The sequence below is a fragment of the Nematolebias whitei genome, chromosome 17, assembly GCF_014905685.2.
Source record: "Nematolebias whitei isolate Nwh7 chromosome 17, NemWhi1, whole genome shotgun sequence".
Lineage (NCBI taxonomy): Eukaryota > Metazoa > Chordata > Actinopteri > Cyprinodontiformes > Rivulidae > Nematolebias > Nematolebias whitei.
The window spans coordinates 5,925,776-5,937,423 of record NC_056514.1 but is presented as its reverse complement, the minus strand read 5'-3'; the positions used below and the strand labels follow the sequence as shown (position 1 = coordinate 5,937,423).

Sequence of the window (11,648 nt, the reverse complement as noted above, 5' to 3'; positions counted from 1 at the left end):
TCAGCAGGGTCCTGGAGGGTGCGTGGGAGTTTGCCCAACCAGTCTACATGTGCTTTGTGGACTTGGAGAAGGCGTTCGACCGCGTCCCTCGGGGGGCCCTGTGGGGGTACTCTGGGAGTATGGGGTACAGGGCCCTTTGATACGGGCTGTTAGGTCCCTGTATGACCGGTGTCAGAGCCTGGTCCGCATCGCCGGCAGTAAGTCGGGCTTGTTCCCAGTGAGAGTTGGACTCCGCCAAGGTTGCCCTTTGTCACCGATTCTGTTCATAACTTTTATGGACAGAATTTCTAGGCGCAGCCAAGGTGTTGAGGGGATCCGTTTTGGTGGCCTTAGGATTGCATCTCTGCTTTTTGCAGATGATGTGGTCTCATTGGCTTCATCAAATCGTGATCTACAGCTTTTGCTGTAGCGGTTTGCAGCCGAATGCGACGCGGCCGGGATGAAGATCAGTTCCTCCAAATCCGAGGCCATGGTCTTGAGCGGGAAAAGGGTAGAGTGCCCTCTCCGGGTCAGGGAGGAGGTCCTACCCCAAGTGGAGGAGTTCAAGTATCTTGGGGTCTTGTTCACGAATGAGGGAAAAATGGAGCGTGAGATCGATAGGCGGATAGGTGTAGCGTCTGCAGTGAAGCGGGCGCTGTACAGGTCTGTCGTGGTGAAGAGAGAGCTGAATCAAAAGGCGAAGCTCTCAATTTACCGATAGATCTACGTTCCCACCCTCATCTATGGTCACGAGCTTTGGGTTGTGACCGAAAGAATGAGATCTTGGATACAAGCGGCCGAAATGAGTTTTCTCCGCAGGGTGTCTGGGCTCTCCCTTAGAGACAGGGTGAGAAGCTCGATCATCCGGGAGGGACTCAGAGTAGAGCCGCTGCTTCTCCACGTCGAGAGGAGCCAGTTGAGGTGGCTTGGGCATCTGTTTAGGATGCCTTCTGGACGCCTCCCTGGTGAGGTGTTCCGGACACGTCCCACCGGAAGGAGGCCCAGAGGAAGACCCAGGACACGCTGGAGGGACTATGTTTCTCGGCTGGCCTGGGAACGCCTCGGGATTCCCCCGGAAGAGCTGGCCCAAGTGGCTGGGAAGAGGGATGTCTGGGCCTCCCTACTTAGGCTGCTACCCCCGCGACCCTTCCCCGGATAAGCGGAAGAAAATGGATTGATGGATGAATCCTGCTGGACACATTCAATTCAATTCAATTCAATTCAAAAATACTTTATTAATCCCAAAGGGAAATTATTTGTTGTTTTAACTCGTTATCCTCATTTCATTAAGATATGTTATAGATACTGATGGCTGTAAACAGGAAGGATCTCTTGTAAAGGTCCATCCCACAGTGGATCCTAAGAAACTGGCTGCAGATGCCGTCTGATCCATCCACCCAGACTCGGCTGGCCTCTCGGTTCCCCCGGGCTGCAGGGCCGCCTGAATGCCGAACAGAACTCCTCCCAGAGCGATGGCCACTCCTCCCAGCAGTCTGCCGAGCTCCTCGTCACTGTGGACAGCCAATTGTAGGTGCCGAGGGACGATCCTATCCTTCCGCTGTCATGAGCCGTGTTTCCTGCTAGTTCCAGGATCTCAGTGGTCAGGCACTCGAGCACAGCTGGCGGGTAGGGAATCCCGAGGCGTTCCCAGGCCAGCCGAGAAACATAGTCCCTCCAGCGTGTCCTGGGTCTTCCTCTGGGCCTCCTTCCGGTGGGACGTGTCCGGAACACCTCACCAGGGAGGCGTCCAGAAGGCATCCTAAACAGATGCCCAAGCCACCTCAACTGGCTCCTCTCGACGTGGAGAAGCAGCGGCTCTACTCTGAGTCTCTCCCGGATGATCGAGCTTCTCACCCTATCTCTAAGGGAGAGCCCAGACACCCTGCGGAGAAAACTCATTTTGGCCGCTTTTATCCGAGATCTCATTCTTTCGGTCACAACCCAAAGCTCGTGACCATAGATGAGGGTAGGAACGTAGATCAATCTGTAAATTGAGAGCTTCGCCTTTTGACTCAGCTCTCTCTTCACCACGACAGACCTGTACAGCGCCTGCTTCACTGCTGATGCTGCACCTATCCGCCTATCGATCTCACGCTCCATTTTTCCCTCATTCGTGAACAAGACCCCAAGATACTTGAACTCCTCCACTTGGGGTAGGACCTCCTCCCTGACCCGGAGAGGGCACTCTACCCTTTTCCGGCTCAAGACCATGGCCTCGGATTTGGAGGATAAAAAATCAGTCAGTTAAAAAAAAAAAATTAAAACATAGTAAGATTGTCAAAGACCTACTAGGTATTAAAAGCCTGCCTGAATAAAAATGTTGTAAGATTAGATTTAAAATGCTCCATGTCAGTGATGGAGCGCAAGTCCTGAGGTTGCTGGTTCCAGAGTCTGGGTGCGACAACCGAAAAGGCCCGGTCACCCCATTGTTTATAGTTGGATTTTGGGACAGAGAGTAGAAATGTATAAGATGATCTCAGTGTTCTCCTATATTCACGGACAGCTACAAGATTAGTCAAATATAGTGGGGCAAGAACATTGAGAGCTTTAAAAGTGAATAATAAAATTTTAAATTTATTTCTAAAATCGACTAGAAGCCAGTGGAGAGAAAATAAAACAGGGGTGATGTGCTCACGTCTGGAGGTGTTGGTTAAAAGTCAAGCTGCAGCATTTTGGACCAATTGCAGGCGTCTAATGGAGGATTGGGAGATTCCTGCATATAGGAAATTGCAGTAGTCGAGCCTTGAAGTTATAAAAGCATGGATGGCCTTTTCCAAATCAGAACGATTTAAAAAAGGCTTAACTTTGGATAAAAGACGTAACTGATAAAAACAGGCCTTGACTACAGAGGATATTTGTTTATCAAACTTTAAGTCTTTATCAAATGTCACTCCCAAGTTTTTAACTGTGGATCTGAACTTGGATGTCAGAGCACCAAAGTTACAGGGAGCATCATCACCAAAGAAGATGCATTCTGTCTTTCCTTCAATGGTTGTAATCATCAGATAGAAGATGGTGCCGCTGTGTCTGGCACGCCGTCCACCTCTGTTGTCTTCGCTATTTGTGTTTTTGCTTTTCTTAGCATTTTTATCTTCAGTATTGTATCTGTCAAAGCTACTAGCGTACGATCGCCAGGCACTTTTAAATATTAGAGACTTTATGCAGTACTTATCAACTAACTTTGGCAAACATTCTCAGCTTCCACCACCGCCGCCGCACCTTGCCTCGGTGCCTACTTGTTTATGGCGTTCTCTCGCCACGCTGCCCTCCAGAAGCCAACGACGACGACGTGGAAGGAGAAGCAGACTTCATGTCAAACTCCGGATACAGGATTTAACTTCCACGGCATTCACAACCGGCTAACAAGGGATTGCTATCGTTGGCTCCGGCCGGTAGTCCCGGACGCCAGCTGCCCACGCCCCCGCTGCCGGCTCGTTGGGACCTGCACCCGGAGCTGCATTCAGGGGAACCTCCGTCCGCTTGACCGTGGATGTCAGCAAACAGTTAGTAACTCCGTTCGTTTGGCACTGATTAACATCAGATCACTAACTAACAAAACATTTATAATGAAGGACTTTTTCTCCTCTCACACACTGGATTTTCTTTTGTTGACGGAGACGTGGATGAGACCAGATGAAAACAGTGCCTTCTTGGAGCTCCTCCCACCTGGCTGCTCCTTCCTCAGCTCCCCCCGTCTCACGGGTCGCGGTGGGGGCATTGCCTCAGTTTTTAGAGACAATTTCAAATGTAGACTTCTACCTGCCAGAACATATTCTTCTTTTGAGTTACAGCTGTTCGTGGCTGAGCTGACACAGCCTGTATTATTTGCAATTGTCTACCGCCCACCTAAATATAACAAGGACTTTATTCAACAATTTTCTGAATTTTTAGTTGACTCCATCCCCAGATTTGATAATCTGTTGATCTGTGGAGATTTTTAATATTCATGTTTGCTGCCTGTCTGATCAGTTAGCCTCTGATTTTATCAATCTTTTAACATCTTTTAACTTAACACAGTCTGTACATGGGTCTACTCATCTTCTTGGACCTTATTATATCTCACGGGCTGTCCATCTCACCCTGTGAAACATCTGAAATGGCCATCTCAGATCATTTCCCCATCATGGTGGAGTTTTCAGCCCCCCTACCAGTCAGTAGGCCTGCCTTTGCAGGTCATTAGCGTTGTATTTTTACTCCTGAGACAGCTGGACTGTTTACTGCTGCTTTTATGGACTTTCAGACTTCTGTTTCCAGTGAACTTTGTCCAGATGGCTATATTTATCTGGTTTAATTTCAAATAACTGCTATTGTCCTAGAGTGCTATTTAACACAATTAATTATGTTATTAACCCAACTGTGCGTATTTCACCAGATGCCACAGCCACTAACTGTGAAAACTTTCTAAAATTATTCCAGGATAAAGAGGCCTCAGTCAGACAGGTCACTAGTTCTGTTGCTCCTGACTCCTCTGTTGCCTCTGTAGCTCCAGTCGTGTTTGAACACTTTCAACCAGTGTCTCTTGCCACTCTCACTGATGTTGTTCAACACTTGAAGCTCACTAATTGCCCACTGGACATTCTTCCCTCCAAGTTTTTGAAAGAGGTTTTTAATTCTGCGGGTTTCTGTATTTTAACATTTTTAAACTCCTGCCTTTGTATAGGAATTGTCCCTGCTGCATTTAAACATGCTGTGGTTAGGCCCCTTCTTAAAAAAAAACTCACCTAGACCCATCACTTTTATCAAATTTTAGATCTATTTCTCATCTGCCTTTTTTAGCTAAAGTCTTAGAAAAACGTTGTTTTTATGCAGTTACAACCTGTTTTAGAAAACCATGGTATCTATGAAACATTTCAGTCTGGATTTAGAACCCGTCATTCTACCGAATCAGCCCTGTTAAAAGTCCATAATGACATTTCCATGTCCATGGATGTCAAGTGTCCCGTTGCTCTGGTGCTGCTGGACCTTACAGCTGCGTTTGACACAGTGGACCACACTGTCCTGTTGTCTCGTCTCCAACATTATGTTGGAATTTCTGGTACAGCTCTCAAGTGGTTCACTGCTTATTTGACCCACAGAACGTTCTCTGTCATGCTGAATAATCTGTCTTCCTCCACTGCCCCTCTCTCTTGTGGTGTGCCACAGGGTTCTATTCTTGGTTGATGATGGTTGTAGAAAACTGCCTTGTTGCCATGGTTACGCATCATAACAAATGTCCAAAACTAAAAAAGTTTCAGTAAAAATCCTTTCATCTGCACAGCATCCGATACCAGAGGCAACAATCATCCAAAAAATGTGAATTACATTCAGAAAAAGAGGAATTACAGTTTCCAAAAGCAAAATCTCAGAATGAAAGTAACAGAGCTGCTCCAACATGCAGCCACCTTGAGCGGCGCAATTCTAGAACTAGAATTCTAGAGTTCTAGTAGAAGAAATTCAAGGCCATCCATAACCTCACCCCTCCCTATCTGTCCGATCTCCTGCACGTTATCACCCATTCACGCTCCCTTCGTTCTTCCTCTTCCATCCATTTCAACGTGCCTCTCGTCCGCCTCAGCACCGTGGGACAAAGAGCCCTTTCTCTCTCCGCCCCCCAACTCTGGAACACTCTTCCCCCAGACATCCGTAATATTGACTCCCTTCAGACCTTCAAATCACAACTCAAAACTCATCTGTTCAAGTTAGCCTTTTCACTTTCATTTTTTTGTTATTTTCTTCTTGGTTTAGTGTTTTTAAAGCCATTTTGTGTTGTTTTATTTTGTGTTTTGTTTTGTGTTTTTAATGTTGTGAAGTGTCCTTGGGTGTCTTGAAAGGCGCTAACAAATAAAATGCATTATTATTATTATAATGTACACTGGTACAGAACAATGACCAATAGTTAAAGGTATGCCCAACTTTAATTAATCAAAGCTAACAGTTCAAGTGTGAAGTATTAAATTATTTACCTGTGCACTCTGTTAATTTAGCACTTAAACACTGTATACACACAGGAGTGAATACATATTGACACTATGTTGTATTATTGTGACAATAGTTTTTGTTATTGTAACAATAGTGAAATTTCTGTATGGAGAAATGGGCAGAAGTCTTAGTCCAGGACTTAGACCAGTCAGGACTGTTGCCCTTGGGTCACAATGACCACCTCATTTTTTAAATTGGGGCTTTAGGGGTCATTTTCACTCCATGATAGCAGGATTGTTAATATTAGCTCATTTTATGTTCTACCACATCATTGTGTTGTTTTTGAGAAAATGTTTTAAACCTAAAGAACCATCTGCCTCTTGTTTGACTAACCATTAGCCTAGCCTGGATGAAGACTTTTGCCTCTTCCTCTAAACTCCATACTGTCATGGCTGATAAGATCAGATCAGATAAGACAAGATAAGATAAGATCAGATCAGATCAGATCAGATCATATAAGATCAGATCAGATAAGATCAGATAAGATCAGATCAGATCAGATAAGATCAGATCAGATCAGATCAGATCAGATAAGATAAGATCAGATCAGATCAGATAAGATAAGATCAGATAAGATCAGATCAGATAAGATAAGATAAGATCAGATCAGATCAGATCAGATAAGATAAGATCAGATAAGATCAGATAAGATCAGATAAGATCAGATAAGGGGCAGCACAGTGGCGCAACTGGTAGAGCTGCTGCCTCTCAGTGAGCAGGTCCCTGGTTCAAACCCCGGTCCAGGGGCCTTTCTGGGTGGAGTTTGCATGTTCTCTCCGTGCATGCATGGGTTTTCTCCGGGTACTCCGGTTTTCTCCCACAGACCAAAAACATGCATGTTAGACTGATTGGTAACTCTAAATTGTCCCTAGGTGTGAGTGAGAGAGTGAATGGTTGTTTGTCTCGTTTGTCTCTATGTGTCCCTGTGATGGACTTGCGACCTGTCCAGGGTGTCCCTGTGATGGACTTGCGACCTGTCCAGGGTGTACCCCGCCCCTCGCACAGTGATTGCTGGACATGGGCACCAGCGACCCCCGTGACCCAAAATGGAACAAACGGGTAAAGATAATGGATGGATGGATGAAGATAAGATCAGATCAGATAAGATCAGATCTTTATTGATCCCACATGAAATTGATGAATGTTCCCACTACAGATACCTATTAGACAGAATCTTACATCAAAATACATCCGACCATCCTGTTACTATCATATGGTATCCTGAGGTATAAATGACAAACCTTTAAGATTTTTTTGAATTGCATTTTCATTTTTATTGCAAATATATACAAAAGATTGTTTAAATACATACTGTTAGATGGAAAGTAAAAAAAAAAAAGAGGAGTGAAAATGAGGACGGATGATCCTGGTGCAGCCTGTAGAAATATGTGGAACTTTGACACAAATAATCTCTTGATCCTTAAACAAAAAAAGACAAATATATACTTAAGACACATTTAGATAAGATAAATAAACAGCCAAAAAAAAAGACGATTACAACTGGTACCAGTTCAGTCTGGGTTGATGATCTTAACATAAAAAAGATGAGGGGTTACACAGCAAGAAGAACATTAGGTATACAAACAATATGCATCATAATTACTTTGAAATAAAGTTAACACTAACAAATAAATAAACAGAAAGTTAAAAAGGAAAGGAGACCAGCCTAGTGGAAGACTGCTGGGGGACACCTGGAGGGGTGAGGGTGGGGGTTAAAGGTGACTTCCTGTAGCTGACAAACAGGCTCTGCTGGATAATCTCATTTGTGGCTATGGCGCACACACACACACACATGCACACACACATTCACATACACACAAATGTGCACATGTGTAAAGAGTTTGGAACGATGCAGACAAGCGTAAAGGCACATGGTGGTCCAGCATCGGGTCGGGGCCGTCTGACACAGCCGTTCTGATTGTCACACCTTCAACAGCAACAGCTGCTTCACAAACAAAATATAAAAATAATTTGTGTGTAAAAACAAAAAAACAGCCAAACTTGGCAGCAGGTTGAGAGAAAAATATGGAGCTTTTGTTTTAGTCTTTATCTAGAGGGTGAAATACTCCAACCCTAAAGTAAGTCTGACGGTTAAATACTGCCCGTGAACCTGAATGAAAGGAAGGAGAAAAGACAGAGATCAATAATTCCTCACAGAGGTTTTTCTAAAGTCTTCATCTCTTAAAATAGACGTTTCTATCATAATAAAACACTGAGGCACTACATGAGCTCATACAAAGTCCAGCGCTTTCCAACTGGTTGTTTGGGGGTGGGGGGGGGGGGTCCTGTCAGTCTGCTCAGGGTCGGGTGAGCTGAGTGTAAACTGGAGCCTGCTCCCAGTGTTGGGGGCTGCTCAGCGGGATAGACGTCCCCCTGGTGGCGTCAGCTACGGGGGTGTACATGGGCCTCTGGCTGGGGCTACTCATATAGCTGAAAGTCGAGTACAAGCCTGAGCCTTGGCCCACCCCGGCGTGGCTGTAGTAGGAAGCGGTGCCACCTCCCTGCTGCTCGGAGTAGTTGTACTGCTGTGCCCTGGACATGGCCGGGTAGGATGAGGAGGGGGGGCTGTAGTGCTGCAGGTTGAAGGGGCTGTAGTGTTGGGGGGATCCCTGTGGGTCGCTGTAGTGACTCGGGCTCAGCTGCTCTGTCTTGATTTGGGTCCTGTTCTGGTTCTGAGCCCCCTCTGAGCCCCCACTGGCCCCCAGGGTGGTCAGGGTGTGCTGCTGTCCCTGCTGGTTCTGGCTTTTAGCCATCCAGGTTGAGCCCCCTCCTGCCTGTGGGCTGAGCGAGGTCCCGCTGCTGATGCTGTAGCTGCCTGTGTAGCTGATGGGGGTGCTGTTGCCTGGGCCGCTGATGGGGCCAGGGTGGCCGTTGGGGGGCAGATACTGGTCAAACTCATTGACGTCAAACGTTTCAATGTGAGAGATGACGTCGCTGCTCAGCTCGCCGATGTCCACGTCACGGAAGTCGATGTTGAGCTGGCGTCCAGTGGTGCCATCTGGCAGAGGGCGGAGACCCACCTCCCGCTTCAGGTCCGATTTACCTGGACTGACATCAGTCTTTGGGGTGGTGGGAGGGGTAGGGGGACCCTGTGAGCCTGGAAAAAATAAACAATTATATGAATAAATAAATAAATTACACACATACACACACACACACACACACACACACAAATAGGATTCAAGTTCCTTTATTGTCATTCACACCACATGTACCACATGTGTACACAGGGTCCCAGTTACATCCAACAACAGTATGAAATGTTAAAGAAAAACAGTAATAAGATATAAGATATGAACTAAGAAAAACTTCAACTAAAAATATGCTAATAATATCTATCTATCTATCTATCTATCTATCTATCTATCTATCTATCTATCTATCTATCTATCTATCTAAGGATAAATTGATGCTTTTGAGGACAAAATATTTCTTTTTCACTCAGTTTGTAAAAAGGTGTGATGGAAGCCATTTACATGAAAGAAAAAGCTTCAAACAGAGGAGGAGGTCTCAAGAGTTCAGCGTCTAAAACATGAATCAAGACCTGGTCGTCAGTTTGACTCGGACTCTCTCCTTCATGCCGGTGCCCAAAATGAGCAGCAAGGAGCCTAATGACCCTCACGAGGGAGGGGAGGGAGGTGCATATGCATGTGATTTAACTGCATACATGGAGCATTTCATGTACTTTAAGGCTTGGACCTCCACAGTAGTGAATTGGGAAAGGTGCTTGAAAACCAAAAGATTTGAAACTTTTAGGATTGATTATTGCGTCATAAGACGGGCTGAGAAAATACATTTGCTTTAAAACTTTTTTTTCTATCATCATGAGGGGGTAGGAACATAAAACATTCAGTCCAACTCACCTGAGTGCTCCCCCGGGGAGGGCACCTCCCCCATGCTGGACGCCGGAGAGTCCGCCTGCTGCAGAGCTTTAAAGATGGCGCTGGTGGAAATGTGCGTGTGCTCGCTGCCTTCCTCCGACTCGCTCTGGCCGTTCTTCACAGACTTCCTCCGTCTTGGCTGGTACTTGTAGTCAGGGTGATCCTTCTTGTGCTGCACGCGGAGCCTCTCAGCCTCCTCCACAAACGGCCTCTTCTCCCCTTCATTGAGAAGTCTGTGCGTAAAATGGACATTTTTTACTACGTCTGTAAATTTCCTTAATAAAACAACAAAATGAGATTTTTCAAATAATCTTTAACATCTTGAAGCTTGTTTCACTCAAAGATTAGGTGAAAGTTTGTGACAGAAAGTGTGACACTGCGTCCTGTGCGTGCGTAAAAGCTGACAGAAACGCAGCCACACTCACCTCCAGAGTTTGCCCAACGTCTTGCTGAGCTCCGCGTTGTGGAGGTGGGGGTACTGGTCCGCCAGCTTCCTCCGGGCAGCCTGAGCCCACACCATGAAGGCGTTCATCGGCCTCTTCACGTGAGGCTTGTTCTTCGAAGATCCGTTAACGCGCACGGGCATCGGTACCAAGGTCCAGTCGTAGCCCTTCAGCACCTGGGACACGGCCTCGCGGATGCACGCGGGGAACTTCTCGTCCTCATCCTTCTTGAAGTCGCTCAGGGCGCCCCCCGCCAGGAGCAGCCCATTCTCCGACGGCCGGGTGTTCTCGGTGTCCGAGCCCGAACCGGACGGGCACGGAGAGCCCGCGGAGTCCTCCGACATGCTCGGGCTCGGTGCATCAGATAAACACTTGTCTTGTTCCTCCGTCATCTTCAGGTAGGGGTCGAGGAGATTCATACGAGTTTCTGATTGGTGCTAAATTCAGTCGATCTGGTTTCCTGCTTTTTTGAGTGAGAGAGCTGGCTAATAATAACCCTCTAAGCTGACATCACTTAGCCAGGATATGTGAAAAAAAGAAACGGGAATCTTTTAAAATTAGGGGAAATGTGCAAAAAGAATTATTTGCTGCGCCAGAGCCGCGCATAAACCCAGTTTGGAGAGCGAGTGCCTTTACGCACCAGTTTCTGACAGACCTCCTGTGCATTCAGAGAGCAAAACTTGAACTCTGTGAAGAAAAGCCAAGAAGTGTCCCTTCTGGTCCCGGAGTAAAATCCTCACAACGCTCGTGTGCTTTGAGTGGAAGGATGGAGTTGCAGGGAGACTTTATAGAAGCCGAGGGGGAAACCCGAATCTGATTGGCTGACAGCTTGTGACGCAGCAGCGGAGAAATTTGATCTAATTTTCCCCTTCTGAAAGACTCAGCACAAAAATACTCCCCAATGAACGCACGCACGCCCGCCCGCACGCACGCAGTTTGTCCAGTAGTTTGTACGTGCTGTTTAGTTCAATAATTCCCAGTGTTTCTTTTAATAAACTTCATCAGTCATCATGTATAAACTGTTTTATTATTCACGTGGAGTTACTTGCTCACTCAGTCATGTTTGAAGACAAAGTCAAGACAGCAATTCACAGAGAAGAGATGCAACAAGTCAAACTGCCTACAATTCTGCAGACTTTATGCTGATAATAGCTGAAAAAAGCTCCACGTGTGGAATATTGGCCAAGGCAACCACTGCATTCAGTTCCATCATGTGGTCAGAGGGGGGCGACTGCGGTCAAGAGAAGCCTGCATCTGGCAGCAGCTGCAGCTGCAGAGCAACAGCTGTCAAACAGCAGCTACTGATTTGTCTGATCCCCAGCGGCGCAGGGTTCTGGTGAAGTGTGGATTCTGTTTGCTGACTCCTCAGATTCTCTGCTCTCACCTT

General features: G+C 46.4%; 1 protein-coding gene across 1 annotated transcript; it reads right to left on the bottom strand.

Moving 5' to 3' along the window:
• Positions 1 to 8,234: 8,234 nt before the first annotated feature.
• LOC119423896 (transcription factor Sox-9-A-like) lies at positions 8,235 to 10,692 on the bottom strand. The gene is made up of 3 exons (XM_037691322.1): positions 10,244 to 10,692; positions 9,801 to 10,051; positions 8,235 to 9,034 (listed from the first exon to the last, which is right to left on the bottom strand). The coding sequence occupies exons 1-3, from the start codon at positions 10,678 to 10,680 to the stop codon at positions 8,235 to 8,237; spliced, it is 1,488 nt and encodes a 495-aa protein (XP_037547250.1). The 5' UTR covers positions 10,681 to 10,692.
• Between the last annotated feature and the right edge of the window lie 956 nt (positions 10,693 to 11,648).

Bases quoted from the DNA above. Each gene is read 5' to 3' on its own strand.
- LOC119423896 (XM_037691322.1), bottom strand. From the start codon at position 10,680: ATGAATCTCCTCGACCCCTACCTGAAGATGACGGAGGAACAAGACAAG. The intron at 10,052-10,243 runs GTGAGTGTGGCT...TTTTACGCACAG, and splicing joins ACGTTGGGCAAACTCTGGAG to ACTTCTCAATGAAGGGGAGA. The intron at 9,035-9,800 runs GTGAGTTGGACT...TATTTTTTCCAG, and splicing joins CTCCCCGGGGGAGCACTCAG to GCTCACAGGGTCCCCCTACC.